The sequence below is a fragment of the Leishmania martiniquensis genome, chromosome 30 (genome assembly GCF_017916325.1).
Source record: "Leishmania martiniquensis isolate LSCM1 chromosome 30, whole genome shotgun sequence".
NCBI lineage: Eukaryota > Euglenozoa > Kinetoplastea > Trypanosomatida > Trypanosomatidae > Leishmania > Leishmania martiniquensis.
In genome coordinates, this window is record NC_090165.1 from 712885 (window position 1) to 739982 (window position 27098).

The window sequence follows — 27098 nt, forward strand, 5'->3', positions numbered from 1 at the left end:
CCCCGGCGGCTCTTGATGCCACTCAGATGCCATTTCCCCCCCTCGCGGTTACCTGACGGTGCCGCTACAGAGACCCTCCCTTCTGCGTACTCTCAGACGAGGGCGCTCTAGGCCGCTTCCTCTTCTGGCAAACTCCGCGAACGGAGCTGCCGTTCCTTCTCTGGGGCACTTCCGCAGAGCACGAGCAGACTCTTGGTACGGTGGTGGACGTCGCAGTGAGGCAGAAGTTGCAGAGGAAGTCTGCCGCCGCTGCGGCGGACGCGGAGGGGTCTCTGATGCTTTATCGGCTCTCCTGGCGAAGTAGAAAGTGGTGCGTCCTTGAGGGAATCGCCATGCATTTCACGTCCTTGAAGATGGCAAAGCGCGCCTGAGACTCGTTGCCCTTACTGCTCTGGGAGCAGACCACTACCACTGCCGCCGTCGTGGTATTTCAGGCGGAGCATTCGGTCGAGGAGCTGACCTCTAGCATGCGCTTACGGAGCGTCCTGCGCCCGGCTCAGCGTGTTCAGAAGCTAGCCCCGGAAATAGCGGCCGGCTCACCGCTGTGGCATAAAGGTATCGGTTCGTCTCTGCCTCCTGGGAGAGGGTGCGCGGGGCGTCGACAGCAGTGCTCCGTAATATTCTAGCGGACCAAACATTCGAGTCCCATCTCCATATCCGAAGGCGCCGCAGCGCAGCGGCGGGCTCACAGCCCCTCCCACTCGCCTAGTTGCGCTCGCCCCACCCGAGGCGACGAAAATGGCAGGCGATGAGCGGCACGCAAACCGAACGAGTCGAGGGAAGTGAGGAATGCTTCGGAGACATCCCTGCCTTTGTATGGACGCAGCCGAGCGCTGCTCCGTCGTGCTGGCTCAGGGCACTGTGCACCCACATCGACGGAAAAGCCGAAGTCAAATGCATGACGCTCAGGTAGCTCCAGGCCGGGCCTCTTCTTCCCCCCTTAGGGGGGTTGGCGTTGGCGACCATCAGAGGGGCAAGAGGGAGCGCTTGTCTTGATAGCAACCCTCTGCTCTCTTCCTTGCACAACGTCTGCTGCCGCATTCCCGTGTCGCACCGGCAGCGTGCGTCAGCGCTGGCATCGATTCCTCTCCATCCGAGGTAAGGGGTGCGTGGCTGCTGCACGTGCTTGGTGGATGGGTTCTTGGGATAGGGAAACGTTTCCATGACCCGAACGTGTCTGTGTTTGTGTCTCTTTCCCTTTTATTATTTCTCTCTGCTGCTGCCGCGGCCTGCTGATCCATCGCGTATCCTGACAAGAAGGCGCTCCTTTCGCTTCTCTTTACGTTGTCTCATCCTGTCCCTCCCCTCATTCCTCTCTTTTCTCCCCCTCGCTACCCGTAGGTGGAGCGAACCATAGACAGCCCGTTGTCTGACGCCTTCGACACTCGTGTTGCCGTTCCTCTTTGTATTCCTGTGCGTTCCCCCCTTGTCCGTTTTTGTGGTCTCTGTCGCCGACCCCTTGGGGCCCTCCCTCGCCCCTCTCTTTATTTCTCTCTATCCTTTTTTGCGATGTCTTTTGCGGGTGGCGCCGCCTCTCCATCATCGCTCGTCGCGTTCGCGTTATTGTCCGTTTCCTCTGAGACCCGCTTTGCCAAAGTGCCGCCTGCTCGATGTACACGTATGCGCGTTTCCGCCGCACCACACTCCCTTCCTCCCATTGATGGAGTGTCTGCGCCACTTCCAGCCTTGTGCGTGTCCACGTGCTTCTGTCTCCCTTTCGTTTTTTTTTCTCTCTCTGTTTTTTTTTGTTTCCGGCCTTCAGTGTCGCGGTCTGCGCTCGTATAGATGTCTCCGTGTGTACGTTTGTTAGGTAGTGAGGGGTGAGGTTCCCCCTCCCCCCTTCCCCTGGCAGAGCCCTGAGACGGTGAAGGGTGTGGCTATGGTGTATCTATGATGGCCTTGCGCAGCCTCTGCGGGAGAGCACGCACACGCAGAACCACGCAGAGAGGCTCGCTGCCACCAGGAGCCCAGCATCGTCCACCACCATGTAGAAATTCTCAGTAGGAAAGAAGAAGAAAAAAGGGGACAGCGAAGTCCCCGCGTCGCCTACGGGCCACAGTTTGCATGCCAGCAACAAAAAAGGATTGTCATAAGTTGCTATGCACCATCGGTCACCGATTTGTGTGACCGCATCGTACTGCACACGGCGCTTCTGACTCTCCGCTGCAAGGCGACGTCAGGAAAGCAAAAATAAATGAAGATCGCTTGACCCCAGCTGGCGTGCAGAAAATGCATCATGTATGCGCAGGATTTGCGTGCATGGCTGATGAACCACGACTCCACGTCTACTGAATTGCTCAGGCGCGCCTTTCCGGAAGAGACGCCTTCGCCATCTTTTCTGCCGCCCTGCGAGACTATGAGCTCATGCTGCCTGCCGAGCTGCTTGCCGCGCGACTTCATCTCGAAATGTTTCCCCTTCTCTCCGTCGGCGCACATCTGCTTGTGTGCGGGGCCATGTGGCACCCCTTATTAGGGATGCGCCGTGCGTGTGACGATTGGCAAGCGCTCTTTTGTGTTCGGCTCCCTCTCTCACTCCCTCCATCTCTCTCGTTCTGTGTCTGGAAGAGCCCAACACAAAAGAGCGCTTGCCACGAGGGTACCGGGGACGTAGAAGGCTCGAAGCACGACAAGAAAAAGGGAGTGGCGTGGAGGAGAGGGGGGAAAGCGGGGCAGATTGCACGACAGCTTGTTTGCTTTTCTGCTCCGTCGGCCCCTTTTCTTCGGTCGTTGCCGCCCGCTCCTCCGCGCTCGACTCGCTTGCCCTCCTTGCCCATCCCCGACTCGAGGCGTAGGGCCTCACGTGTCTCGCCACTACTCTTGTATTTCACATCCGGTATCTACGCCCCCTCTTCGTCACTCGCTGCGCCGGTCTCTCCTTCTCCCACGGCCCCCTCTTCTCGATCTGACGTGGTGCTCCACTTTTTTCCCCTTGATTTCTTCAATTTGCGTCAGCCGCATCACCATTGGGTACCACCCTCCCCCATATCGGCTCCTTTTTCTGCGGGTGTGTCTCGACGTATTGCGCGGGCTCCGTCCATCACGTGCCACGGAGAGAGAAGCACTTCCCCCCCCTCTGCCATCAGCACACAAAGCCAAGCGATCGCCACACCTGCGCTACGGGAGCTCCCTCTACTCTCTTCCTCGTTGTGAGTCCCTCACCCACACACATTGGAAGATTCTGAGCTGTCGTCGCATCCACCTTCACTGTAGGGGTGCACGACACCCCTCCCTCCCTCCCTCCCCCCACAAGAAACAAACGTTGCTGAGATTCCCTTTGCCCACATCTCTCTATCTCTCTCCATGTCCCGCATTGCGCTGTTCATCGGATGAGTGCGCCTTTTCCCCTTGCGTGGACGATTGATGCTCGCTGCTCTGCGCCGTGTTTCGCCTTCCGTCCCTTTTTGTATATAATTTCTTTCTACTCCGTATCGCCGCCCTTTTTCTTCGCCTGTTCGCGGCCATCTCGGACAGTGCACGCGCCACCTCCCCTCCCCTCCCCTTGGTACCAGCAGGCACGCGAACCGAGCCGCTGAGGGCCGGGAGCGCGCATGCACAACCTCTTACGCCATTCCCATCGATCTCTCTCTCTCTGGGGCTTCTTTTTTTTATTTTCCTTCGGGATCTGGCCATCTATCTGGTCCTCCTTCCCCTCTTCTCCGCATTGCCCAGACGCCCTCTTCCCCTTTCCATAAACGCACCTGTCATACTCGCGCTCACTTCACACCATGAAGAACGTAACGTGGATGGACCGACAGAGCATTCGCGCACTTCTCCTCTACGGAGGGCTCGTGCGGCTCGTGCTGCTTATTTACGCCGGTTTTCATGACTGCCATTTTCGAGTCAAATATACAGATATCGACTACACGATCGTGGTGGATGGCGCAAGGGAGGTACTAAATGGTGGAACACCGTTTGATCGCACGACGTACCGGTACACGCCGCTCCTCGCTGTGCTGGTACTCCCTGCCGTGCTCATCGCACACCCGCTGGGGAAGGTCCTCTTCACGCTGAGCGACCTTGGCGCAGCTTACTACTGCTTTCGCATTCTCCTGCGCTTTTCGACGGAGCGGAGTGCGAAGTGGATGGTGGCAATCTTTATCCTCTGGAACCCTGTTGTGCTGAACGTGTCGACGCGTGGGAACAGCGACATGCTCATCTGTTTCCTGAGCATGGGGGTGCTGGCAAAGTTTGTCGAGGGCCGCTATTTCGTGGCCGCCGCAATCCTCGGCTTTGCAGTACACGTCAAGATCTACCCAGTCATCTATGCTCTTCCCCTGGTGCTCGGCGTGTGGGAGGGCGCGAAGTCTTGTCGCTTCTGGAGTCGTCTCGCCCACACCGCCCATGTGGTGGTCGGCTGTGGCTTCTGGTTCACGGCCGCCTTCGCTGTCCCGACGTATGCGTGCTACGTGGTTTATGGCCAGCAGTACCTTGACGAGGCCTTCCTCTACCACATCCACCGCGAGGACCACCGACACAACTTCTCTCCTTACTGGCTGCTCATGTATCTGAACATGGGCCGCCGCAACCTTGGCGTCGGCAGGGATCACTCCGCTGGGCTGTTCGCTTTTCTCCCGCAGCTCGCCGTGTTGGGCTACGCTTCGTGGAAGCTGCGTACGAACGTTGCGCACGCCTTCTGCATTGAGACGATCCTCTTTGTGGCATTTAACAAGGTCTGCACGGTGCAGTACTTTGTGTGGTTCCTCCCCTTCCTGGGGTTCGTCTTCTGCGAGCCGGCGCCGCGAACACGGCTGGCGCGTACCCCCGTCTCCCCCAAGCCAAAGGGGCTCCCGCTCCTCTGGTCCGTTGCCCCCGTACTCCTTTGGAGCCTCACCATTCCGCTGTGGGTGTGCGCAGCCTATCCGCTCGAGTTTGGGGGAGAGAACCACTACGGCCGCCTGTGGATCGTATCCTGCCTCTTCTACCTGGCCACTGTGGGCCTCGCCGCATGGCTAGGGCGGCTGTGCTGCCGAAACAGCATGAGCTTTGCCATGAAGGATGTCAGCTTGGCGCGCAAGGCGTTTTAGCTGCTTAGCAGCGCCTCTTATTGTTCACGCTGGTCCTGCTCTCACGCGGTGGAGGTGGTGGGCTATGCAGAGCACGGCGGCGGTGCACACCAGATTTCACGCTGGCGGTGCGCTGTGCGTGTGTACATGGGGGTGGGGTGGGTGGGTGGAGGGAAAGCTGCGCGAGGGCATGAAACTATCGTTGCCCTGTCACACAGTCCTTCCTCTCTTTATCCAGCTCGTCCGGTAGGGCGGCGCATGCCCTTCGATAGTACGTCGGCGGAACTGCTTGCCTCGCATGAAGGCGGTGATGAGGGGTGAAAAGGGTTTCGACGAGAGAGAGTTTTGCATGCATAGAGCAGCGCGAGAAATGGGGCAGAGGCAGGGGGACGGGGCAGAGGCCGAGGGATGCAAAAGTAGCTAACATCGAATCCTTCGTGGGCCTCGGCGGCCCGCGCCGCTGCGCAACCCCTTATTCCCTGTCTCCCTCGCTTCACCCTTCTCTTTCTCTCTCCCTCTGCTGCTTGTTTTTTTTGCTGTGCGGCGAGATGCTGCGCAGCGCCCAAACCAGCCGGAGAGTCGGGGAAGCTGCAGCCGTGCGTACAGAAGCAGCAGCAGCAGCTCTGTGCGTTTTTTGAGCGCGAGAGAGCGAAATGAGATCTCGTGCATCTGGCTGCGCTCGCCATCATACTGTATCAAATAGGAGTGACGGTCATAGCTGGATGGCGCTGAGTAGCGACGTCGGTCTTGACTACGCCGTCGCCTGCATCAACACGCCTTACGGGTACTTGAATCGGGATGCGTCGCGTGCGAATCACCCTCTTGCCGGACTCCCTCTCCTCCGCCTTTGCGGTGAGCTGTTCCTTGGGCTTCCTTGCTCCACATGCGCCTTCCTTCCCTGTCCACGCATCAGCGCACATCTTCGCTCCCTTTCTTGGCCCCGTTCCGCGCACGCAGACACTCTTAGACTCACCAGCGTACGAGGGCCTTTTTATTATTATTCTGTCCTATCGTCCTTCGCCGTGCGAATGAAGTGGTCCTCACCTCTCCGCCACAGGCACACGCACACACACGCACCCTTTTCTGTTCTCCGTTCTCTTTACTGCTCTTTGCAGCATGCGAAAGACGGGGAGGCCCAAGCCGTGTGCCGCCTCTCCCCCCCTCAGTGCCTCCCTGCACACTCGCAGCTGCCCTCACATAGGACATGGGTGCACCTGCACGCACACTGTCTGACACCCCGACAAGAGACCAGCGGTATTCCCGTTTGTGTCTTCTCCCTCCATGTGGCCCCTTTCTTTTTAAAACTACTCCCCAATGCTCAATGACGAAGGGAGGAGGAGGTGGCGGATACTCACGTAACGTGCGTGACATTGCCCGGGAGGTGGGTCCCGCGACCACCTCCCTCTCGCTCTCCGTGCGGTGAATTCAGGCACTCCCCTCATGCGGTCTGCCAATGCTGATTCACCTCTGGCCGTGACACAGGGTCCAGTGCCTGCGGCGCACCACGCGCTCGGTAATGTGGTGGGGCCGGGGGGGCGAGTAGCGCGGAGCTCAGCGCATGCGTGTGTGCTGCATGGCGAAGGAAGAGGTAAGTTCACTGGCGATTCTTCGCTGGTGTCATTGTCTTTGCTTCTGCGCGGTTCTTGCATCTGATATTCTCCATGAGTATTCAAAAGTGAGGCTGCCATCTTGTCGAGGGTGTTGGCGGGGCTGAGAGGGCTTCTCTTACCCGTGTGAGTGGAGGGTTGCAGCACAATGTTGATCCCCATGGCTTCCTGCCAATGTCGCTTTTTTTTGTGTCTGCGACTGTGCCGATCGCATCGATGTGACTCGAAGGAATCCGTGAAGTGAACCTTCTGCCTTTGCGCGTGTCGGTGTGCGCGCGGGGCTGCATCCTGGTCGAGGCGACGCACGCAAGCCAACAACACCAGCATTGCATCTTTGTATCATCCTCAGAAGCTCACGTATGACGCCGACGCGGCTCTTTGACATGCATCTATGTGGTCTTTGCGCTGATGGTGCGCCTCGCCTCTCTTTCGTGTGCTCAGGCGCGCGCTGCGCTCTATCCGCTTTTCCACGGTGCCGCTTTTCGCTTCATGATCGCCTTTCTCTACGCACATGCGTGCCACACGCCTAATGCAACGCAGAGCGCGCGAAGGTCATCATCGGTGTCGCTTCTTTGCCGCCTTCACGAAGCGCTTTCTCTTCATCCGCGTGTCTTTCTGCCCACGCTGAAGATGTCGTACTACATCGGCTACTCGCAGCGTGAGATTTATAAGAAGCGCTGCAGCGAGCTGGGCTGTGCGTGCAACTCCGCGGTCGTGCAACTGCTCTCCGATGTCCCAGACGACGCTGCCAGCCTGACCTCGCTGGACCTCTCCCGCAACTTTCTTGGCAGAAAAGGCATTATTCCGCTCTTGGACGTTATCGAGAGTGCTGAGCACCTACGCAGTCTCGACCTACGCGACCAGCAACTCGGAAATGATGTGTTAGAGCTGATTTGCGCGCGCCTCCGGCGGCACCCCTCTCTGCTGAAGCTGAATCTGTCCAATAATCCAATCACCCTCGCTGTCTCCTCAGCGCTGCTCGATCTGGCGAAGGAGAACTCTGTGCTGCAGTATATTCTTCTGGAGAAGACGCTCGTGCGCTCCTCCATGGTTACAGCCATTGAGGTACAGCTTGAGAAGAATCGTGCACTCGCCCGGGCCGCGTCGACGGCGTTACCGTTGCCCGACGCCCCCTCCACTCGACTTTCCATCACTACCTCTCCAACAGCGGCGGGCTCTGCGCCCGATAGCGAGTCTTCTACTCTGAGAAAAGGGCGGGTGGGACCATCTTTACCCGCCGGCAGCGGCACTTCCGCTGCCGCGTCGCTCCTCTCGCTGGCCAATTCAGCGCCCGCTGCACCGAGGGGCACTGGACTACGCCAGCGCAGCCCCGCGCACGAACTGCAGCACGTGTTCCGCTGCTACACGCATACGGTAGCCGACGTTCTCTTCGACGCCGATCCAACGAAGGATATTTGGGCGTGGTGTGAGGCACGACAGTACGTGTTCGACGACGCCCAGTTCAGCTCACACAACGATCATCTGCACAAAATTGCGCGGAACACCTACGGCGTCGCGAGCTGGCGGCGCATCGGCGAGCTCTACCCTGATGCCACACTCTTTGGGTGGGAAGGTACAACAACGCCTAGCAACGCCACGGCACAGCAGGGCGTACCCGGGGTTGGCGGCTGTCGTACTCAACAGAGCTGTGGCGATTCGGGGGAAAGCGCGAAAAGCGCCGCTGCGGCAGCTGTGGATGGGAGCTGTGGCAGCAGCGGGGCGGCGTATTCGCCTGCCACCTCACTCTTTGAACAGCTCCCTACAAATGTCCCCGAAGGCTTCACCTGGACCTTCACCGCGATGATGGCGAGCGTGAAGGAGATGGAGTCGCTGTACGCCCTCTTCTGCACATCCGCTACAGAACTTATAGATGGCCGAATGCGGGTGCAGCGCGGCACGGACTGTCCTGGTATCTACACGATGCGCATCTTTGTTGAGGGGCAATGGCGCTACCTTGTGGGAGATGATTTCTTGCCGGTAGACAAGTATGGCCGATTGATCTTCACAAAGCCATCCATGGACGGTAAGGCGTTCTGGCCGTGCATCTTGGAGAAGATGCTGGCGAAACTGTACGGCGGCTACCATGCCTTGGACTCGGACTTCGACCAGCATTACGCCGGCGTCGATGGCCCCAAAATACGCAGACCAGTTGCCGAGCTGTTGGGTAGCAACGAGAGCCTCCGGCGGACGACCACCAGCGGTGAAGGTGGAAGCGGTGACGCTGATGCCGATGCCGTGGCAGAGGGCTCGCTCATCTGCGAGGAGGTGCTGCAGAACTGCGGCCGTGCCATGTCTCGCCTCACGGGTGGCCTCTACGATAGCTATCCGCTGCACTCGGTGGAGGCAGCGCCAACAGCGCAGGTCTTTGAGGTACTGCACGGGTCTCTCGGGTTGCCGCCGCGCCACGCTGACGGGGGTGGGGAGGGCAACACCGCACGTTTCAGTCGACGAACAGCGCTGGTGAAGCGGCCGTTTCTCGGTGGCCGCAGCATCTCCGTGGATGCCGCAGTCGGCGCGTCAGCTGTGCCTTCGTGCCGGACCGCCGCCGTTTCTTTTAGTAGAGAAGCTGCGCGAACGTGCAGCGGCATTCGACCGCACTGCGCTTACCAGGTTGTGCGCGTGTGCCGCGCTGGTGAGGTGCGTCTACTGCAGCTAAGTAATCCATGGTGCGACAGAGTGCAGTGGACCGGTGACTGGGCAGATGATTCACCACTGTGGGTGAAGCATCCTGAAGTGGCTGAGATGGTGTCGACGCCCGCTCGCAGTGGCCCACGCTCGCGAAGCGTCGGCAGCTGCCTCTTGCAGCGCTCTGATATGGCATTGTCGGTGGTCTCCTTGCCGTTAGGGCGCTCGCTGCTGACGGCCTTGAGTGAGGCAGGAGAGTCGCTGAAGGAAGCGTCGCTGTCGGAGGGGCAGGGCCCCTCGACGTGCACCACCGGAAATGCTGCCACGGCGCGACCGCACTTGCAGAAGTCTACGTTTTGGATCGCCTTTCGTGATTTTGTGCAGAACTTTGAGTGGGTACACACGTGCCGCGTGTTTGGTGACGAATTTCAGCGGCAGGACGTGCACGGCAAGTGGACTCGCAGGTCGGCCGGTGGCAGCGCACGCGAGCCGTCGTGGCACATCAACCCACACTATCGGCTCTCGTTCCCCTACCGGTCGACTGTCCATGTGCAGCTAACGCGGCGTGATCCGCGTCTCCGTCAGACTCGCAGCGCCGTGCCTGAGCACGACGACGGGAGTGGTGGTGTTGGGCTGCAGCTTTTGCGTGACACTCACTACCCACTGCACTGTCCTCCGAGACGTCGAGAATCCGCGGCACTTAGCGCCATCGCTTGCATGCCCACTGGGTTCGTGGAGGACGTCGCCGAGGGCTCTCGGAGAGATGGCAGCAACACAGGCGAGGCTCTCGGTAGCAGTCCTCTGGCCTCCACCAACAGCAGCGGCGGCTGTGCCTTTACTTCTGTTCTCTTCTCCGATCTCCGTCAAAGTGGCGATCACCTGTCGCTGGCAGTTGTGCTGGAAGCTGGCGCGCAGTACTGGATTGTGCCAACCACATATGCCCCGAGGGTGCTGGACGAGTTCGATTTCATCGTCATCTCGACTTCGACGTTCATGATGCAGGAGGCACAGGAGCTCGACTACTGGGATCAGCGAACGGTGCCGTCAGAGCTGCTCTATTCCGTTTCCTCGAACTTGCAAGAGTCCGGGCAGGGCGAGGGTGAGGTGGCCATCATCTTCGACTCCAAAACCTGCATCTCGAGTGATGAGAACCTCCTGCTAAACGGGAGGCAGCAGCGCAATCGACACTTGATGCACGACGCCGTCCAATCTTCAATCGAATCCGCCTCAGTTACGCTATCGAGTCGCGCGTGTCGGGTTGTTGTCGCTGCCACCATGGACCTCACGGCGTCCTACGGGGAGCGGGGGAACAGCGATGCGGACGAGGCGTACGAGGAGCTTTCAGGGCTGGCGGAAGGCATGAACGACACGCCAACGCTGCAGCTTGCTGTTGTGCCTGGCGAGGTGGACGCTGAAGGCCGCCCCACTCGCACGATCGGCGACATCGATCCTCACATGGCTCACTCGTACCAGCTCGACCATCACACCGTTCTTGAGACAGTCATTCTTTCTGCTTATCCCGGTAGTGTGGAGTACTGCACCGTCATCGGCTTCCTTCTCCCGGCGGGGTCGTGGGCACACGTGCGCTATCAGGTCTGGTGCTCCGCGCCTCTTCTTGAAGTAACGAGTCTGCCGGCATGGTCGAAAGAGGAGGTGGAGCTGTGCTGGGATGATGAGAAGGGAAGTGGAGGCTACCACGAAGGAAACGGGCACCCGCAGGTGGAGCTGTCGAAGTTGCGGCCGTTTCAGCGATTTGCCGTATCGCTGCAGGTGGTCGAATACGACGCCATCGAGCCGGCCATCATGTTCACCGTAGTCCAAAGTGATGAACAGCGAGGGGAACCGGTGAAGGGGCGGCTGGCGCAGAAAGACGTGTGGTCTCAGTCCGCGTACATCAAGGGTACCTTTCTGCAATCGGGCTTCGACCTCGATGAGCACCCGCCAGCGTCGCTGATCGTCATCCCGTGCCTGCAGCCGACCGGCTCCAAAGGGAGGTGCCTTCTTACCATTTCGTCCGACTTCGCCGATTACCAATTCTACCCGTTGCGCACGAGCGCCGCTGCCGTTCCCTAGGTATCGAGGCCGCCTCGTCTCTCCTCCCTGCCCCTGCTCCCTACGCACCCAGACGTATACATATACGGGTAAGCTGGAGAGGACAGCTCCACCACTCGAAGTGCCATACAAGCGCACACCTGCAGAGCCATTGCGGCTCATTTCTTTTTCGACCTCTTTGCGCGCTCGTCTGTTACAACGCGGTAAGCGCTTCCATGAAAATACACGCCGACACATACGCACGCACGCGGGTACGTGGCGCACCCTCGTAGCCTTCATGCAGCGCCTACGCGCTCTCTATTCTGCGCCTCTTGTGCGCGCACGTGCGTGTGTGTGGCGGTGGCGGAGACAATGATGTACGCTGATGTGTAAGTGTGCTGTGTTTCGTTTTCTGACTCAACGCGTTGGTCCTCAAAGGCATCTTCGATGCCTACGAAAAACCTATCGCACACTCATCTGAAAAGTGTAGAGGCGACGGCGGAGCGACAGGGCGAAAAGGCTGTGCTCGGGGCGACGAGAGATACGAATGAGGTGGATGAGGGTGAGGCGTGCGCACATGCGTCATTGAGCCGCTGCGTTCATGCTCTGTTGGATGCAGAAGCGTCAGCTGCTGTGCGCTCCACTGGCCATGTCGCCCTCCTGCTCTGACGTGGGGCTTCTTTCACCAACCTCACTCTCTTCGCCCTGTGCGTCTGTGCACCCACGCACCCTTCCCCGAGAACCTGCTCCGCCGCTACTGAGGAATTCGTGAGGGGCACCGTTTCTATTCTTCTGTCTCTCTTTGTGTGATTGCTTCTTCTCGCTTGCTTGGAACCCAGTCGAATGCTGCTCACCATCCCTCACCTCTGGCTTGCCGGTTGGATGGCCGTGGTGGAACTATTCACTGAAAGGCTCGGCGACAGGGGGAGAGAGAGGGGTGGGAGAGCGGAGGAGGCGAGGCAACAGATGTACCCTCCCCCTCTCTTTTTTTTCTGGCTGCTCATCTCTCCTTTTCCCTGTCCCATCTTTGCTGTTCAATACATGTATGCTCACGGCCTGTATCCACTCGTGCGCCCTCTTCCCCCTGTCTGTCTGTCTCTCTCTCTCTCGGTCATTCTCGATCACTTCCCCAACTCTGTGCACCAGTGCTTTGCGCCACGGTGGTACACGAAGGCGGTTGGGAAGAAGAGGTGTCGACCAAAGTGGCTTCGTTTTTTTTCGCGCTCTTCCGCGCCTCTGTATGGGCGGTGACGGCTCTCTTTCTCTCTGCGTCGTTTCCTCACGCTTTGGAATCGTTCCCCCCTCTGTGATTTCGCCCCCGACGCTGTATGATTGCTGCGGCAAAGTCATCTCAAAATTCTTCAGAGAGAGATCGTGCCATCTCAGGATTGCTGTTTGTGGACTTGATCAAGGAGTACACATGCTTACTGCGACTCCGATGTTTCTTTTCACGCGCGGCGACCGTTGCTGCTCCTCGTCCTGCCACATTTGTTGCACCACTTGCACTGGAGCGAGCGCCTCCATCATACAAGTTGATGTCGCGTCACCCCTGCCCTCCCCAGCCCGCCATCCCTTTGCAACACATGTAAGGGTTTCTCACCTCCTTTTTTCATCTCGCATGTGTCCACCTGTTCCTCTCTCCGTCGTATATCCGTCCTTCGCCGGCCAAACGTACGTCTACATGTGCGCTGGCCATGGCCGACTCCACGTGCCGCCTTCAGGTCGCCCCCCTCCCCCTCTCGCAAAATTTGTTCGCATATTTTTGGTCCGACGACAGAGTTCTCACCCGACCCCCCGCCCGCATAAGCCCAACACAGCCGCTCTTTTGATGATGAGCTGAAGCGTCATTGTGCGCATTACGTCGCCCAACCGCTTTTTTTTCTGCCGTTGAATATTTGCCCCTTTTCCACATGACCACCACTGGAAAAGATGCGGCTGCACTACCCACTACCGACGACAACCCTTTGTCTCGGGAGGAGGTGATAAGTCGATGCCGCCAGCTTGCTGCCATCAGCATAATTGTGCTTGTGTCTATGCAGATATTTCACAAGTCCGGCACCTACACGGACGTCTTCCAATACCACCCCATTTTCATGCTGCAGGCCTTTGTTATGGTGATGCCGGACGTTGTGAGTAGCATCAAGCGACTACGAAAGGCACATCACCGGTCTGCGTGCAAGACTGATGGTGTCGCACAACCACTTGAAGGCCAGCTTCCGCGCAGCGAAATAATCATGCGTCACCAGCTGACCTCTTTTGTGATGGAGGTCGCCGCTGCAGGCGGCTTCGCTGCGGTGGAGTACACGAAAATTACGAACAACTACCCACACCTCAAGTCTCCACACGGCATCGTGGGCGCCCTCTGTGGTGTGGCAATCGTGTGCCAGATGGTGCTCGGCTCCACTCTCCGCTACCTTCTGACGCCAGCGGACCCGCGGCGTCCCATAGTGCGGACGGCGCACAAATACACGGGCGCCTTCATCGCCATCACGGCAATGATGGCAATGGCCGGCGGCTTTCTCAGTACTGAGTACGCAGAGAAGGTCGTACCATCCTCGATGATGCGGACAGTGATTGCTTTCGCTTCGGTGGCGACATCAGTTGCGGGCTTCGTTCTATAAAAAGCTGTGGGAACCTCCTCCCACGTGTTCGACACCAGCACGTAGTCGAAGAGGCCCGCTACCGAGGCTGGGAACGTAGAGCCACCTGTGACGGTGCGCTCCATCATCAATGCTACGAGCATCGGCATCATCAATGCACACCATCTCGCGTAGTTTTGTACCACCTGGCCTGTGACTGAGGTAGCCAGAGCAACGGGGCGCGCGATTCGAAAGAAGTGCGGCTGGGTATACTACGAGGCATGAAGATGAGAATCCGGTGCCACAGACAACGCACGGCTGATGAAAGCCGAGCGCGGGTAAGCGGCGTCGTGGGCGGTGAAGAGGAGGAGGACGTCTTTCTGCGTCGTAGAGCTCCACAGGAACACTTCGTGAAGAAAGGTGTGCGGTGGTGGTGGACGTCTTTGCCACTCATCCGCGCTGTGCCTGTATACAGTGAATGTTTGAGACACGGAATGCCGCGAGAAAGGACAAAGGAGCTGCTCAATGTACCTATCTCATCCAGTGAATCTGATCGAGCTAGGTATACGCAGCGCATTGAACGTTGCAGGCGGCCCCCATCGGCTTCGTCCCGGCATAGCTTATGTGGGCGACTAGGGTCGCATGGACGCGGCGAAAAGGTCTGTAGAAGAGGAGGCCTTTCTCAGGGACCGATACGAGTCAGCGTGGCGGCGCCCGCTGACGATGCAGCGGCGGTGCTGTCGGCACCCCACCAAAGCAAGCAGGCGTTAGAGATGGACGTCGACATTTCCTAATCTGTGGGCTGGATGTCCCCGGCAGTGCTGGTGTGTGAGGCGTAGCGGTTCAGCTCCTTGCAGTACTCGGCATCCCGCAGCCTTCAGGGCGTCGATTTTGTCAGGAAGCGCTCATGCAGCTCGTACGACGGTGGCCTGGTGGAATGGAGTCGAGTAACCTGTCCAGAAAGTAGGCTCTGCCAGTCGCGCTATCGTCTCGCTATGGCTGGGCGCCTCCCAAGGCGTTCAGCCCCCCTCCTCCTTCCCCCTCTGCAGGCGGCGGGGGTGCTGAGCAGCCCTCGAAAATGGAAGGTACGGCTAGCACTGACAGCAGTGGCTACCGGCCTGCTTTCGCTATGTGCCCCAGTTCTGGTGTTACTGGGCGCTCTCGGTGCCTTTGCGCGACAAGTTCTTTGGGGTCTTTTCCCTTTTGTTTTCCTCCGTTAAGCCGGCATCTGCTCCCGCACATGAAGGCAACTGTGGAAAGAGGTGCGTGATGCACAGTGACGCGCACACGTTAATACACATATACGGACTGTTGCTGCGCGTCGAGCGACTTTTTTAGCCGGGAAACGGCCCGAAATCACTTCTGCAGGCATCTCCGGCGGCCTTGACAAGGCAGACGACCCATCAGCGGCTCCACTCCTTCTGCCTTTCTCTTGACACTTCTGTGCCTCTACGTCTTCTCAGTGTGAGCAGCTGTGAACGACACTGAATGCATTCCGCCTTCTGTGACTCAGGAGGGGTATTACTGTGGATGTGCCCGTGAGAGCCATCACGGTGGGACAGAGTACCACTTCGCTAGCGATGCTGCTGCATGTATTCGATCCGGCCCTCCGCATTGCTTTCACCACACCGTGCCCGCCTTTACCATTGACTCCCTCCTCCTGGCCCTCCTTCTTCTCTAACGCATGCACATATGCACCCGATCACGCACTCATGTCTGCCGATGAAAGCACATCACCAGAGGCGGAAGCTCAACTGCGCGCTACCAGACCTTCACTTGCTCTCTCTCAGTCCCTTTTTCGCCATCTGTCCCACCTCCTCCGTCTCCCCCCTGGTTGCAGGCACACTGGTACCGTCTCGCCGTGGTGCACATTCGATGGCAAGCATCGGAGACGGCAGCGGAAGGGCGCGGCGGTAGAAAAAAAAGTTCCGGAGAGCACCCGCAGCGGGAAGGGTGGAGGCGCGTCGGTGCCTTTTGTTCCCGGACTCAAGAACGGCCCCACTGCACACCGAAGACAGAGAAAAGGCACTCGTGGGGGATATGCGCCCCTCGTGTTGCCTTTTTGCGTCTTCCGTGGCCACTTGCTGTCTTCTTTTTTTTTAAGTCTTTGACGTTCTGGTGTGAATTTTATTGTACCCTTTTTTCTCTCACCTGTGCGTGTGCGTGTGTGTGTAGTGGTCGGGGTTGGTAGCAAGGGGCACCGGCGGGGCTCTTGTCCTTTCCATCTCGATAGGCGGAGTTCTAGTACCAAGCGGAGGTGCTACCTTCACCTTCCCTGCACTGCCCTTTGGCGGTGTCGAGAAGGAGGGGGGAGGGGCAAGCACAAGTTGAGGGGGGGAGACGCTGCCGTGGACTGCGTCAGTCTCGTGTACCGTTCACGGGCATTTCTCGCTTCCAGCAAACAAGTGAAGTCCTCCGTTTTACCGGGTGGCTTCGTTTCTGAGGTGACGGGACGGGAAAGGGGGCCCATATCCCTCTTTTTCGCCCCACACACCGGCGGTGCAAGGCGCGAGAGGGACGGCCACAATCATCCGTCTCGACGTTCTCCTGCCCCCCTCCCCCCTCCCAGCGCACCATCGCTTTCGTGCGGCAGGACCAGCCGCGGATCTCTCGTTCGGCGGTTTCCACCGCGCTCGTTGCGCGCGCTGCTCGAGCGCCCTTGGGTATCCCCACACCGCCCTCTCCCACCACGGATGGCGAGCTTTCCGGCGGCGCCCTCTCTGGATCTCCTACCGAAGTCGCTATCGGGCGTAGAGGAGGAGCTGCAGAAGACGCACACGGCTCTTTTGGATGACATCAAAGATGAGCTTCTGTGCGTTGTATGCGGGTGTATCTTCATAGACCCCCGTGTACTGGAGTGCCAGCACTGCTTCTGCCTGCGATGTCTTTACGCTACCGTGTCGCGCGACCGAACTTCGCACATCGAGGTGCCCTGTGCCTATCGATGCGCGGCCGTCACATTGACGAGAGGTGATATTCGTACGCTTCCCAAGAACCACTTTCTCGCTAACACATGCTTGCTTCTGCGGCAGCACCTCGTGCGCCAAGCACGCTTGCTCGAGCGCAAACTGTCTCTGAGCGCCATGGCGGATCAAGAAGCTCCGACTTCCACTGAGGAGCCGAAGGGTATTGCGGCTGCCCCACCAGTGACGGCCGAGGCCGCAACGCCTTTGACTGCAGCAGCTACTGTGTCGCCAACGGCGCTGTGCGCATCAAGTCACACTTTGGTGAATAAAGAGATCGATGCGTTGAAGGAACTGCATGAATGCGAATGGTGCTCCTGTGCGTCACCCACGTGTGAGGTGTGCCCATACTGTTGGAGTCGCATCTGTGCTGAATGCCGCGGGCAATTTTCGGATCACCAGTACCTTTGCCTGGAGCTGCACGAGCCAGGACGTCGACCGGCGGAGGGGTGGTTGCCTGGCGCGAGCACACCCACGGTGGCCGACTCGGATGACGGCGCTGCTGCCGGCCACGAGAGAGGGGCCCTAGAGACGGAGGTGACGGGCGGCGCCTTGGAGATTGGAGTGGCGGCGCAGACGCCTGACCAGGCGTCTCCGTTCCCGTTCTTCATCATCCCCTTCGCTGTGCCTGTCTTGGTGAAGGAGTGCCTTGTGAAGAAGCATCGCGCGATCCTGCAGCTGAGCGAGATAGACGTGAGATCCTTGACGGCGGTGCGGCTAGCAGTGCCGGAGGTGGAGGTACAGTGCCAGCACCATACCACCGGCTTCGGCTTCGACTTCCGTGTTCACCCTTCCTTCAAGACGGCGGAAGGGGTGGAGGTGGACTTGACAATGCCGCACTGGGCTGACGGTAGTGGAAAGCCCACCACTGCCCTGTCTTTCCTCGCCAACACCGCCCGCCTCGGAGAGATCGTTTTGCAGGATCTTCGACGGCTCAGTACGGTGATGAGCAAGGTGGTACTGGAGCTGTCGAGCGCCGCTAATCAGGCGTACGTGCGTCGCAACAAGGGGCTGCACATGTACGCCGTACACGTGTGGTTGCTGGTGCGGTCACAATGCATGATTGCCCGCGACGCGCTGCTGCCCCATCTCGAGCGCTCTCGCTTGCTGGAGAACATCATGGGCGACTTGGTTGTGTACCAGTTTCAGCAGATGGCGAATCATGCGTCGGCGCCTCAAAAGCATGCCATCCGTGACAAGTGCATAGCCTTCATGAAAGTGGAGGTGCAGCTGAGCCGGCAGCTGGACCAAGTGATGGAGGGCGTTGCCGCCGTGTGCCGTGGCATTCAGACGCTGCTGGCCCGCATGTACACAGGAATGAAGGAGCTCGCGCAGCCGAAGGTGCATCGAGGCGAGGAGCACAGGCGTTCACGGCAGAGTCGTATCCGGTTTAGCGCACGGCTGTTTCAATCACGCCAGCAGGAGCACCAAGACTCACGCGAGCGCAAACCTCAGGACTCTGCATCTGCGCCAGTCGATCGCATGACGCCGTTGCCGCGCACTGGCGCGGGAATAATCCGTTCGCTTTCACAAAGACCACCACGCACTAGCGCGTTGTTGGTCGAGGCCGCTGCAGCGTTTCCACCGCTTCCTCAGAACGTCACGGACGCCGTTCCCAGCCTTCTCAGCAATAATCCGAGAGAACGGGACTGCAGTTTTCGTGGGCAAGTAGCAGAGCATGGTGCGATGACGGGCGTCCTTACGGAGTCCATGCTTTCCATCCTCCGTTGCTTCATGCAGGCGCGCGTGTGGGAGTGGTCGCTGAGCAACACGTGTATTCGGGAGTGCGGCCTTAGTGAATCAAACCGGCGCGCGCTGCTAGCAGCTGAAGAGGAACTGCAAGTCATCACGGACGACCTTGTGCACAGCATATGGTCATCCTCTCGCATGACCTATATCCTTGAAGTGGAGCAGGACGCCGCTGGTCGAGCGTCGTCGCTGGACATCCTGGTGGACGCGGAGACCCTTGAGCTGCTGAGAGGTGCACTGGAGTCCCCCATGTATGATCACAGTGAGGTCTGCGAGTCGCTAAAGGCGCTCTCTCAGCTGCGCGCACAGTTTGTCGCCTCTAGCGCTGCGATCACCCTCGCGGCACGCCATCCAGACACACAACAGGAGCTTCTGAGCATGATGAGCTCTGTCTTGAGCACCACCATGACGCATCAGACCACGGTGCTGCGTCCCGTCGTCCAGGCGGCCACCTCCCTGAACGAGAACTACGCCGCCTACCTGCGTACACGTCAGATGAACCCCGCTGTCGGCGAACGGCCGTCCCCGAACGAGGACACGCTGTTGGCGGTGGATGTACTGAAACTCTTGCAGCGCCAGGGCGGCGAGAAGCTGGTCGACTACCTCGCCGCTGTGTCGAAGGCAGGGGGCCGCCACGACAGCGCCGCAAGAGAAGCTCACGCTCCGCGAGGCGTAGCTGGAGCGCCCGTCTCGGCGGCAGCGCAGGGAGAACGTATGCCTGGTGCGCCGAGCGCCGCTGCTAGGAAGGGTGCCACGCCACCCCTGACTTGCCCGTTTCTCACCGACTTTTCGCTACGTGACACAGCGTTGTCTTCGTGCCAAGCCTATGGTGAGGCTCTCGTGCGCGTGGCACACGGGGCGCATCTGCAGTCCGGATCCGCTCCCGAGGGCCAACAGCGAGGGCAGTCGCCCGAGGAGCAGGCGAGCGCTGCGGCGGTTGGCATGGAGGTAGGTGCCGAGGTGCCTTTTCCGGTGGCGGGGGCATTGGAGCGTTTCACTGAGTCGGTGGAGAGAACCTTCGCCGCTCGAATCGAGGAAATGGAACCACGGATATTGTGGCCGTCAACTGACACCTTGCGCACGGCCGACGCTAGCGTGCAGCGCAGTGCTTCGGTGGTAGACACGGTAACCGCCGAAGCTGTGTCCCTCACAGCCAGCGAGGAGAGTAGCTCTGCCCACGACGACGACACCCCACATCGTGAGCCACTGTTTGCGGCAGACATGAACGCGTCCGTTGTGGCCTTGAAGCATGTCTCACCATCTGCCACAGATGGCGACGGCATTCGAAAGGCGACGAAGCTCTTCGCGGCTTCTTTTCAGCTGCCAGCGACCACCACCGTGGTGGGGCAGCGGCGGCTCATGTTGCTGCCCTTCTACCGCGGTGAGTGTGTGTACAAGGGGCGGGCGACCCTCTTCTACGTGGACGCACAGACGGGCACCGTGTACATGGACCCCAGAACGCTCTCCGTCGCAAGTATGCACCAGCGCGCGCTTGTGGTGCTGAGCTCGCCGCTCTTCTTTATTCTGTTGAACGCGACTCTACGCATCTTTCTGCATCGGCCGTACCGGCTGGAGGTCATGTACCAGTAACTCTTTCTTCAGGGCGTACGGAAAGATGGCGCGGATGGGGGGCCACGAGGGCGGAGGGGAGAAGCGCATTGAAGTGGGTGCAGCGCTGAGACGTCTCACGTGGGCGCTGCAGATGCTGGGCTCTGGTGTCATCGACGCGTCCAGACGGTGGCGATGGCGTCGAGTTTCCCTCTCAGTAGTGCGAAGGCGCTGCTGGTCGCCGCTGCGCCCCCTTCTTCTGTGTCCATCGCGGCTGCCATTCTCCCTCAGCACAGAAGGTGATTTGCCCTGGAGAAGGAGCACAGCCGCAGTTGCCTTCGCGAAGAGTTGTGCATATCAGTCCCCCATCCTCTCTCCTTTCCCCTCATGGTGCGGCCACAGTTCCTCACATGGCCACCTCCACTCCCCTTCCGCATCCCCCTCAGCGATTCTAAAAAAAGGCGCGATTAGGGATGTTCACGCACACGACGGGGCAAACACAGCGAACAACAAAAAAAGGAAAGAGAAGAGCGCAAAAAAAAACGTGAACGATTCCGTTTCTGCTTTCGCGCATCATAGCGCGACAGCTTTTCCGATGGGAAAGGCGTGTGGCCTTGTGATGCATACATTACGTTCGCTGATGCTCTCTTTCACGATTTCTTCACAACAGACGCGGGCAGAAAACGTTGAGCGAAGGCCTTTCGGCGTACCCGACAGGGACAACGACAGCGAAGACGACTCACGCATCTTGCTGCACGCACGGCGGCGGGTCTTACTCACCTCGTGGGGGCTTGGATTCACTACTCCATCTTTTCGCCTACACCAACGCCTCTCTTCATCTCTTCCATGCTCGGTCTCTCTGATGAATGCGTCCACTCATGACGCATGCTAATGCCCCTCTGCCCTTCCACAAAAACAAACAACGCGCTCGTCGACCGCTCGGGTACGGCTGATGGTTCTATTACGGGCCCGCCAACTCTTCTCGCTTACCCTCTCTAACACGTGGCGCTTCAGTGAACTGGGGAGCGAACACGCGCAGCAAACGAGGCCGAAGCGCAAGGTGGCTGCGTTCGCGCCCCTCTGTTAGCGCTGCATTCATCCAACTTTTTGTTCGCTACGTCGACGTGCTTTAGTGGCCGCTGCTCAACCTGCGCTTCCTTGATCCGCACGAGGAGAGCGTTGTCCTCGTTTGATTAGTGTCTTTATCACTGCCAGCTCCCCTTCATGATCCGCTGCCTCCCATCATGAAGTTTACGCATCGAGAGATTGAAGAGGACCGAAAGAAGCCTGTTGGCTCTCTTTTCATGCACCTCATAGACAGAGACTCAATGCCTTCACGCAGTCATCGCAATGTGGCGGCGCGGCTGCTGAACGCACATAGCCTTCCAAACACGCCGCTGTCTTTCTATGTGGACGAAGTTCCCCAACGCTCGTCCACGCCGCTGCGGGGTCGGCGCCACTTTCCCAAGAAAACCCGCCACGTGGACTGCAGCGCGGAGGGCCCCCTGCCCCTCAGGGGCGTGCGACGTGCCGCCACTCCGCACGGTAGTATTGACCACATTTGCAGCAACATGACTCCACGAGCCTCGGCGGAGGCATCGGCGCTGCGGCAGCGGCGCTTCATACCGCCGCCATCTCGATCCTCTCCTCATCGCCCTTTCTGGTTAGGAGATGATGAGATCAACGCCTCCTCGCACCGGGGCCTCGGCAGCGCCGGTGGTGCAAGGCGTTCGAACTCGATAGACGGTCAAACGTTTTTACGCAACAGAAGCACTGAAAGCCACTTGACCGTTGGCTCGTTGATACCCTTTCCCGAAAAAGCAATTGAGAAGCCCGTTCCGCCGCGGCTTCAGCGGCAGCCGCGGCGGAAGGGTATTCGCATGTTTCCTCAGCAGCGGTCACGTAGCGCTGATGACGTGCGCCGGGGCATCCGGATGGTGCAGCCGCCGCCGCACTGGCGCTCTGCCGCAGATCGGCAGTTGGACTTTCTCGAACTCGGCATCTCTCACCGCGAGACGCCGGCACTGCTTTACCGCAATGAAAGCCATGTCGACGTGGGCGGCCCGATTGTTGCCACGGAGGCGTCCCCAGCAACATCGACAGCCATACAGCGGTGGCGCGGTGGTCGGCGATACGGCCTCACTCCGTTCCGCCGCACCTTCGATATCATCACCGGTAGGCCGCTGGTGCACTGAGGGTCGCCATGAGGGTGGGCGAGGTGGTCTTTTCCGCGCTGCACGCTACGGTGACCTGCGACCTACGGTGACAAGATGGTGCAGTCCGCCACCTTTTTTTTCCTCACGCTACTTCTATCCTCCCTCTTCCTCTCTCATGGGCCCGACGCGTTTGCGCGCTACTGGCATAGAGTCGAGACGAGACCCTCGGCGCCTGATACTCTGTCCATCTCTCTCTGTCGCACCCCTCCTCCTCCTTCTCCTCGTCGCGTTTATTTTTTTTTGTAGTGTTCGCTTGCGTCTTCTGTGCATCCGTTGCGTCTGACCGTTGTGCCGGTCTTTTCGTATTTCTGTACGTGTGCGGGGCGTCTGTGTCGCTGATTTTCTCCGATTGCACGGCTTCAACGAAAAAAAGACTACGGGCAGCGTCACCGTCCTTCTTACTATTCAGATGCATGTCTGTGGGAGTGTCTGAGAGAACGCGTGCGCTGCGCGTCTGAGCGAAGACGTGGTGCTCGTTGTACGAAAGGGTGCGTGCAGCATCGGCGCGTCTTCATGGCATCTGACGAGGTGTTCTCGTCACCTCACTCATAAATACTAGATGGTCAACAGCGTTCCTAGATTCCTCTAAAACACCCATCACGCCACGTTCAAGCGGTCTGTACTCCCCCTACCACCGCCACCACCATACCCGCTATGTCTCTCTCTCTCTCACCCACTGCCCTACACACAGGTGAGTGGGCTTGTGCCTCGGTGCTTCTGACGTCGAGTCAAAGGGGTGCTGCACGGACGCGTTCGGGCATCCGATGTAATACAGGAGGCGCACCATAGCGACATGTATGTGCCTCTCCGTCTCTCCACCGGTGCGAGAGATGCCCTCCCCCTTCTCTTACCTCTTTCTTCCAGTATTGTCCGTACCCCCTCTCCATCCCTCCACCCCCACCGCCTATCACAATCGCTCCACCCCCCGTCCACCCTTTCTCCACCCCTCTCCGCACAAGCCGGCGTCTGCGTCGCTACATTACTGTGCTTCTCCACGCTTCTTTGCTTCACAGTGCCGCCACATCGACCGCCGATCCGCACGCGGCACAACGAAACGTCTATCCTGCATCTTGGCACCTCTACCTCCGTATGTGTTCACCGCAGCGGACGCGTTTGTTGTCTTTGGTCAGCCCCCTCCACACAATTCGCCCCCCTCCCCCTTCATCGTCTCATCTCATCTCACGTCTCACCGTCTCTTCCGGACACACGCACGATCTCTTACTGCCCTCCCCTCCCCAACCCAGCCAAAACAAAAGAGGCGGAGGCGGAGCCAATGGTCTTTTACTTCACGCTGACGTCGGACCCGTCCGTCTTGTGCTACATGGGCCGTGACAAATATGAGAACGAGGAGCTCATCAAGTTTGGGTGGCCAGAGGACCTTTGGTTCCACGTTGACAAGCACAGTAGCGCACACGTCTACGTGCGTCTGCCGCCTGGTAAGGGTATGGACGACTTAACCCCAGAGATTATTGAGGAGTGCTGCCAGCTCGTCAAGGAGAACAGCATCGAGGGGTGCAAGCTGAACGACGTCCGCGTCGTCTATACTCCGTGGAGCAACCTCAAGAAGACCGGCGACATGGCTGTTGGCCAGGTCGGCTTTCACAAGGAGCAGCTGCGGCGCTACCACGCCGTCGCCAGCAAGAACCGGGAAATGCTGAAGGCGCTCGAAAAGACCCGCGTGGAGAAGAACGACGTGGACTTTCGTAAGCTGCGCGAGGACCGCGACATGGAGGAGCGCCGCAAGGAGCGCGCCGAAAAGGCCGCGCAGGACCAGAAAGAAAGGCAGGAGTTGGAGGAGAGGAAGCGCCAGGAGGATCTGCGGGCGTACAAGGGTGTAATGGAGGACAGAAACATGCGCCTCAACACCGGCGAGGTGCCGGACGAGGACGACTTTATGTAAGGAGCTGAGGCTGCCGCGTGAAAAAAAAAGGATTGCGCGAACGGCACGCAACACGGAAAACAACAACAACGGAATCTTCCATGCAGAGCGGGTCGATGGGCAAGTACCTGTACGCGCACGCTCACGCATGTATACAGAGGTAGAGGGGTGGGGGCGATTCGGCCCAATCCTTCTCGAAGGCCTTGCTTTCGTGCGCATCGTGATACAAGCACTCTTTCATGTGTGCGTGTGTGTGTGTGTATGTGGTTGTCTGCTTGCCTGTTTACGTCTCCAGCCCATCGTCACGGGTCGCGCTGCTCCTCGCTTCATCACTTTGTGCACGGTTCTAGCTAGTTCTGCGATCTTACATCACAGTGAATCCAGTCATGCGCAGGCCGTCGCGCAGGAAGCCGGACGCTTTTCACGACTGGGATCGCACCGTCGCCTTTTCAGGGCGGGACCAGGTCATGCATGGCTGGCGCACGAGTGCCTTCTTCCCAGCCCGTGCGTGCTTCTCGTACTCCGTGAGAGTCGGCGTGCCTCCCACTTCCTTTTTCTCCTACGTGACACACCCGCACGCATGCGTGCGATATCTGTAACCCGAATCCCTTCGTGCGCGCACTCCTACGTGCACCGTTTGTGAGGATGCGGCTGTTGTTCTGGTCGGCCACTAGTGAACTTGGCCGCGCCCCTCACCGGCGTGCCTTCTTCACCTCTCTTGTTGCCCTCTATCTTTTGGTTTTCTTGGTTTCCGACGGAGTGGCAGTCAGCAGCGAAATGAGGGGTGTAGCCATGCGCCGTGCGGGCACCACAGCCGTGTTGTACTTGTTTTTCCCGCTGCCTTTATCGTCATTGGCGTCAGGGAGCCGCTTCCTGCGCACCAAGGTCGGTGCCAACACGAATGAGCGCCTTCGCGCTGCCGAGCGGGACGAGTCAGCTTCCACCTCCGCACGGCCGCCGCCATCGGCGATGGACCTCTCCTACATTACGGCCAAGATGCCCGATCTCCTTCCAGGGTGCCAGACAGAGGACGCAGTGTGGTCTGCAGCGACATTTCGGTCGGCTTGGAGCACGCTGCACAAGGCCTATGCATCCTTCCTGGCATCGGACCCAGCGCGCGCAGCCGAGCTGCTGGAGAAAGACTGGCAGGGCCTTGCCCTGTATAACTCGTACGCGGAGACGCTGCATCTCATGTCCCTCCTCGCCCCCTCCCTTCGGATTGCCATCACGGAGCATCCATCTTTCGACTACGCCGAAGTGGAGGAGCTCTTCGTGCACTTGGGCCAGGACGTCGAGGTGCGTGGCAGTGGCGGGTGGGTCATTCAGCTACCGCCCCCGACGGTGACGGAGTTGCAGTTTCTCTTGAAGCACATTGGCCGCTTCGGCGCTGACGGCCGCGGTTGTGTGGCGAACACAGCACACCGCGCTTCCGTGTGGCGCGGCCGCCACGGTGAGGCGCTCGGCGTGACGCTGCGCGTGGGCCGCTATGTGCCAGGGGCGGCTCGAGCGCTTCTGCCGCTCGCACGGCGCGGCAGCCTGCTAATTCTATCCAAGGCTGGAATGGGCAAGACGACGCTCTTGCGTGACCTTGCCGCCGGGCTGGCGCATGATCCGCGCACGCCGCGCGTCACGGTTGTCGACACATCCAACGAGATCGGCGGTGATGGCCCCATTCCCCTGCCTTACCTTGGACGATGCCGTCGCATCCAGGTTGCACGGCGCGAGGACCAGAGCCGCGTCATGATCGAAGTGATTCAGAATCACACGCCTGATTACCTCATTGTGGACGAAATCGCGACGGAGGAGGAGGCGGAGGCTGCCTGGTCCATCTCACAACGCGGTGTTCTGATGATCGGCACGTGCCACGGCGAGCACCTCGAGGGACTTCTGCAGAACCGCGCGCTGAACCTCCTCGTCGGCGGTGCCGCGCACGCGTTCCTGAGCAACGAGGAGCGGCGGCTCCGCAACAAGAAAAAGAAGACGGTGCTGGAGCGGCCGTACAGCTCACCCTTTTCGTTTGTCATGGAGCTGCAGGCGCGGAACCGAGGTCACCTCTACGTGGACGTCAACAAGGCTGTGGATCTGGCGCTCGATGAGCAGCCCGCTCAGTTGGACGCAGCCGTCGGCGCGGCCGTCGAGCTGAATGCACTCCTTCCGAGCCGAGTGGAAAGGCTGCTGCGGTCGCAAGATGAGCGGAAGCGAAGGCTCAAGCGCGCTTCAGGCCTGGACGGAAACGACGTCGAGGTCGGCGAAGACGAAGACGATACGATGAGCTTTTCAAGCGCGTCGCGCGACACGGTGGACAGGAGTGGTGATACCCAACTGGCTGGCAACGGCTCAGGTCAACAAAGTAGTAGCGGCACCGTCTCCTCGACATGCTCGGCGTTGAACAATGCAGGGCGTCATCGGCGACACTCTCAGGACGAAAAGCAACGACGGCGAGCACGCAAGACGGACGAGCAGCTCTACAAGGAGCTGCAGGGCTTCTTTTGAGTTGCCCAGATCTTTAGCTGCGAGGGCTTCCCGGCAAGCGCACGCGCGCCGCGTGTCACAAGATCAGCAGATGCTTCGCTGCAAACGGCGATGGTGTGACTCGAAGGCTACTTTCTCTTGCTGCGCAGCAGCGCTGGTAGCCTGTGTCACCTTCTTGGCGCGCCTGCCTGCCGAATACCCCGACATCTCATGATCATCGCTCCTCATCATTTTTGTGTGTGCGGCTTTCTGCGCTCGCCACACAGCGCCTCGCTCCTCCCTCAGTTGACACATGTGCCGTTCTGCACCGAGGCAGAGGAATCAAACAGTGCTGCTGCTGCTGCTTCTCCAGCACGAGGGAGAGGCTGTGTGGCTTCGTGGCCACGGCGCACACGTCCTCCTTCCGCTCCCCACCTCCCTTGCTCG

At 59.3% G+C, this 27098-nt stretch overlaps 7 protein-coding genes across 7 annotated transcripts; all 7 read left to right on the forward strand.

Annotated features, from left to right (window-relative positions):
- Nucleotides 1–3725: 3725 nt before the first annotated feature.
- Nucleotides 3726–5024, forward strand: LSCM1_03819 (uncharacterized protein; the record flags this gene model as incomplete). The annotated part of the gene is made up of 1 exon (XM_067321352.1): nucleotides 3726–5024. The coding sequence occupies one exon, from the start codon at nucleotides 3726–3728 to the stop codon at nucleotides 5022–5024; it is 1299 nt and encodes a 432-aa protein (XP_067176720.1).
- A 2216-nt stretch (nucleotides 5025–7240) lies between these two features.
- Nucleotides 7241–11308, forward strand: LSCM1_03820 (uncharacterized protein; the record flags this gene model as incomplete). The annotated part of the gene is made up of 1 exon (XM_067321353.1): nucleotides 7241–11308. The coding sequence occupies one exon, from the start codon at nucleotides 7241–7243 to the stop codon at nucleotides 11306–11308; it is 4068 nt and encodes a 1355-aa protein (XP_067176721.1).
- Nucleotides 11309–13176: 1868 nt separating this feature from the next.
- LSCM1_03821 (uncharacterized protein) lies at nucleotides 13177–13887 on the forward strand (the record flags this gene model as incomplete). The annotated part of the gene is made up of 1 exon (XM_067321354.1): nucleotides 13177–13887. One exon carries the CDS (start codon nucleotides 13177–13179, stop codon nucleotides 13885–13887), a length of 711 nt encoding a protein of 236 aa, XP_067176722.1.
- A 2651-nt stretch (nucleotides 13888–16538) lies between these two features.
- Nucleotides 16539–20147, forward strand: LSCM1_03822 (uncharacterized protein; the record flags this gene model as incomplete). Its single annotated transcript, XM_067321355.1, has 1 exon — nucleotides 16539–20147. The coding sequence occupies one exon, from the start codon at nucleotides 16539–16541 to the stop codon at nucleotides 20145–20147; it is 3609 nt and encodes a 1202-aa protein (XP_067176723.1).
- A 1202-nt stretch (nucleotides 20148–21349) lies between these two features.
- Nucleotides 21350–22300, forward strand: LSCM1_03823 (uncharacterized protein; the record flags this gene model as incomplete). The annotated part of the gene is made up of 1 exon (XM_067321356.1): nucleotides 21350–22300. One exon carries the CDS (start codon nucleotides 21350–21352, stop codon nucleotides 22298–22300), a length of 951 nt encoding a protein of 316 aa, XP_067176724.1.
- A 1294-nt stretch (nucleotides 22301–23594) lies between these two features.
- LSCM1_03824 (uncharacterized protein) lies at nucleotides 23595–24221 on the forward strand (the record flags this gene model as incomplete). The annotated part of the gene is made up of 1 exon (XM_067321357.1): nucleotides 23595–24221. One exon carries the CDS (start codon nucleotides 23595–23597, stop codon nucleotides 24219–24221), a length of 627 nt encoding a protein of 208 aa, XP_067176725.1.
- Nucleotides 24222–24977: 756 nt separating this feature from the next.
- On the forward strand, nucleotides 24978–26693 carry LSCM1_03825 (uncharacterized protein; the record flags this gene model as incomplete). Its single annotated transcript, XM_067321358.1, has 1 exon — nucleotides 24978–26693. The coding sequence occupies one exon, from the start codon at nucleotides 24978–24980 to the stop codon at nucleotides 26691–26693; it is 1716 nt and encodes a 571-aa protein (XP_067176726.1).
- Between the last annotated feature and the right edge of the window lie 405 nt (nucleotides 26694–27098).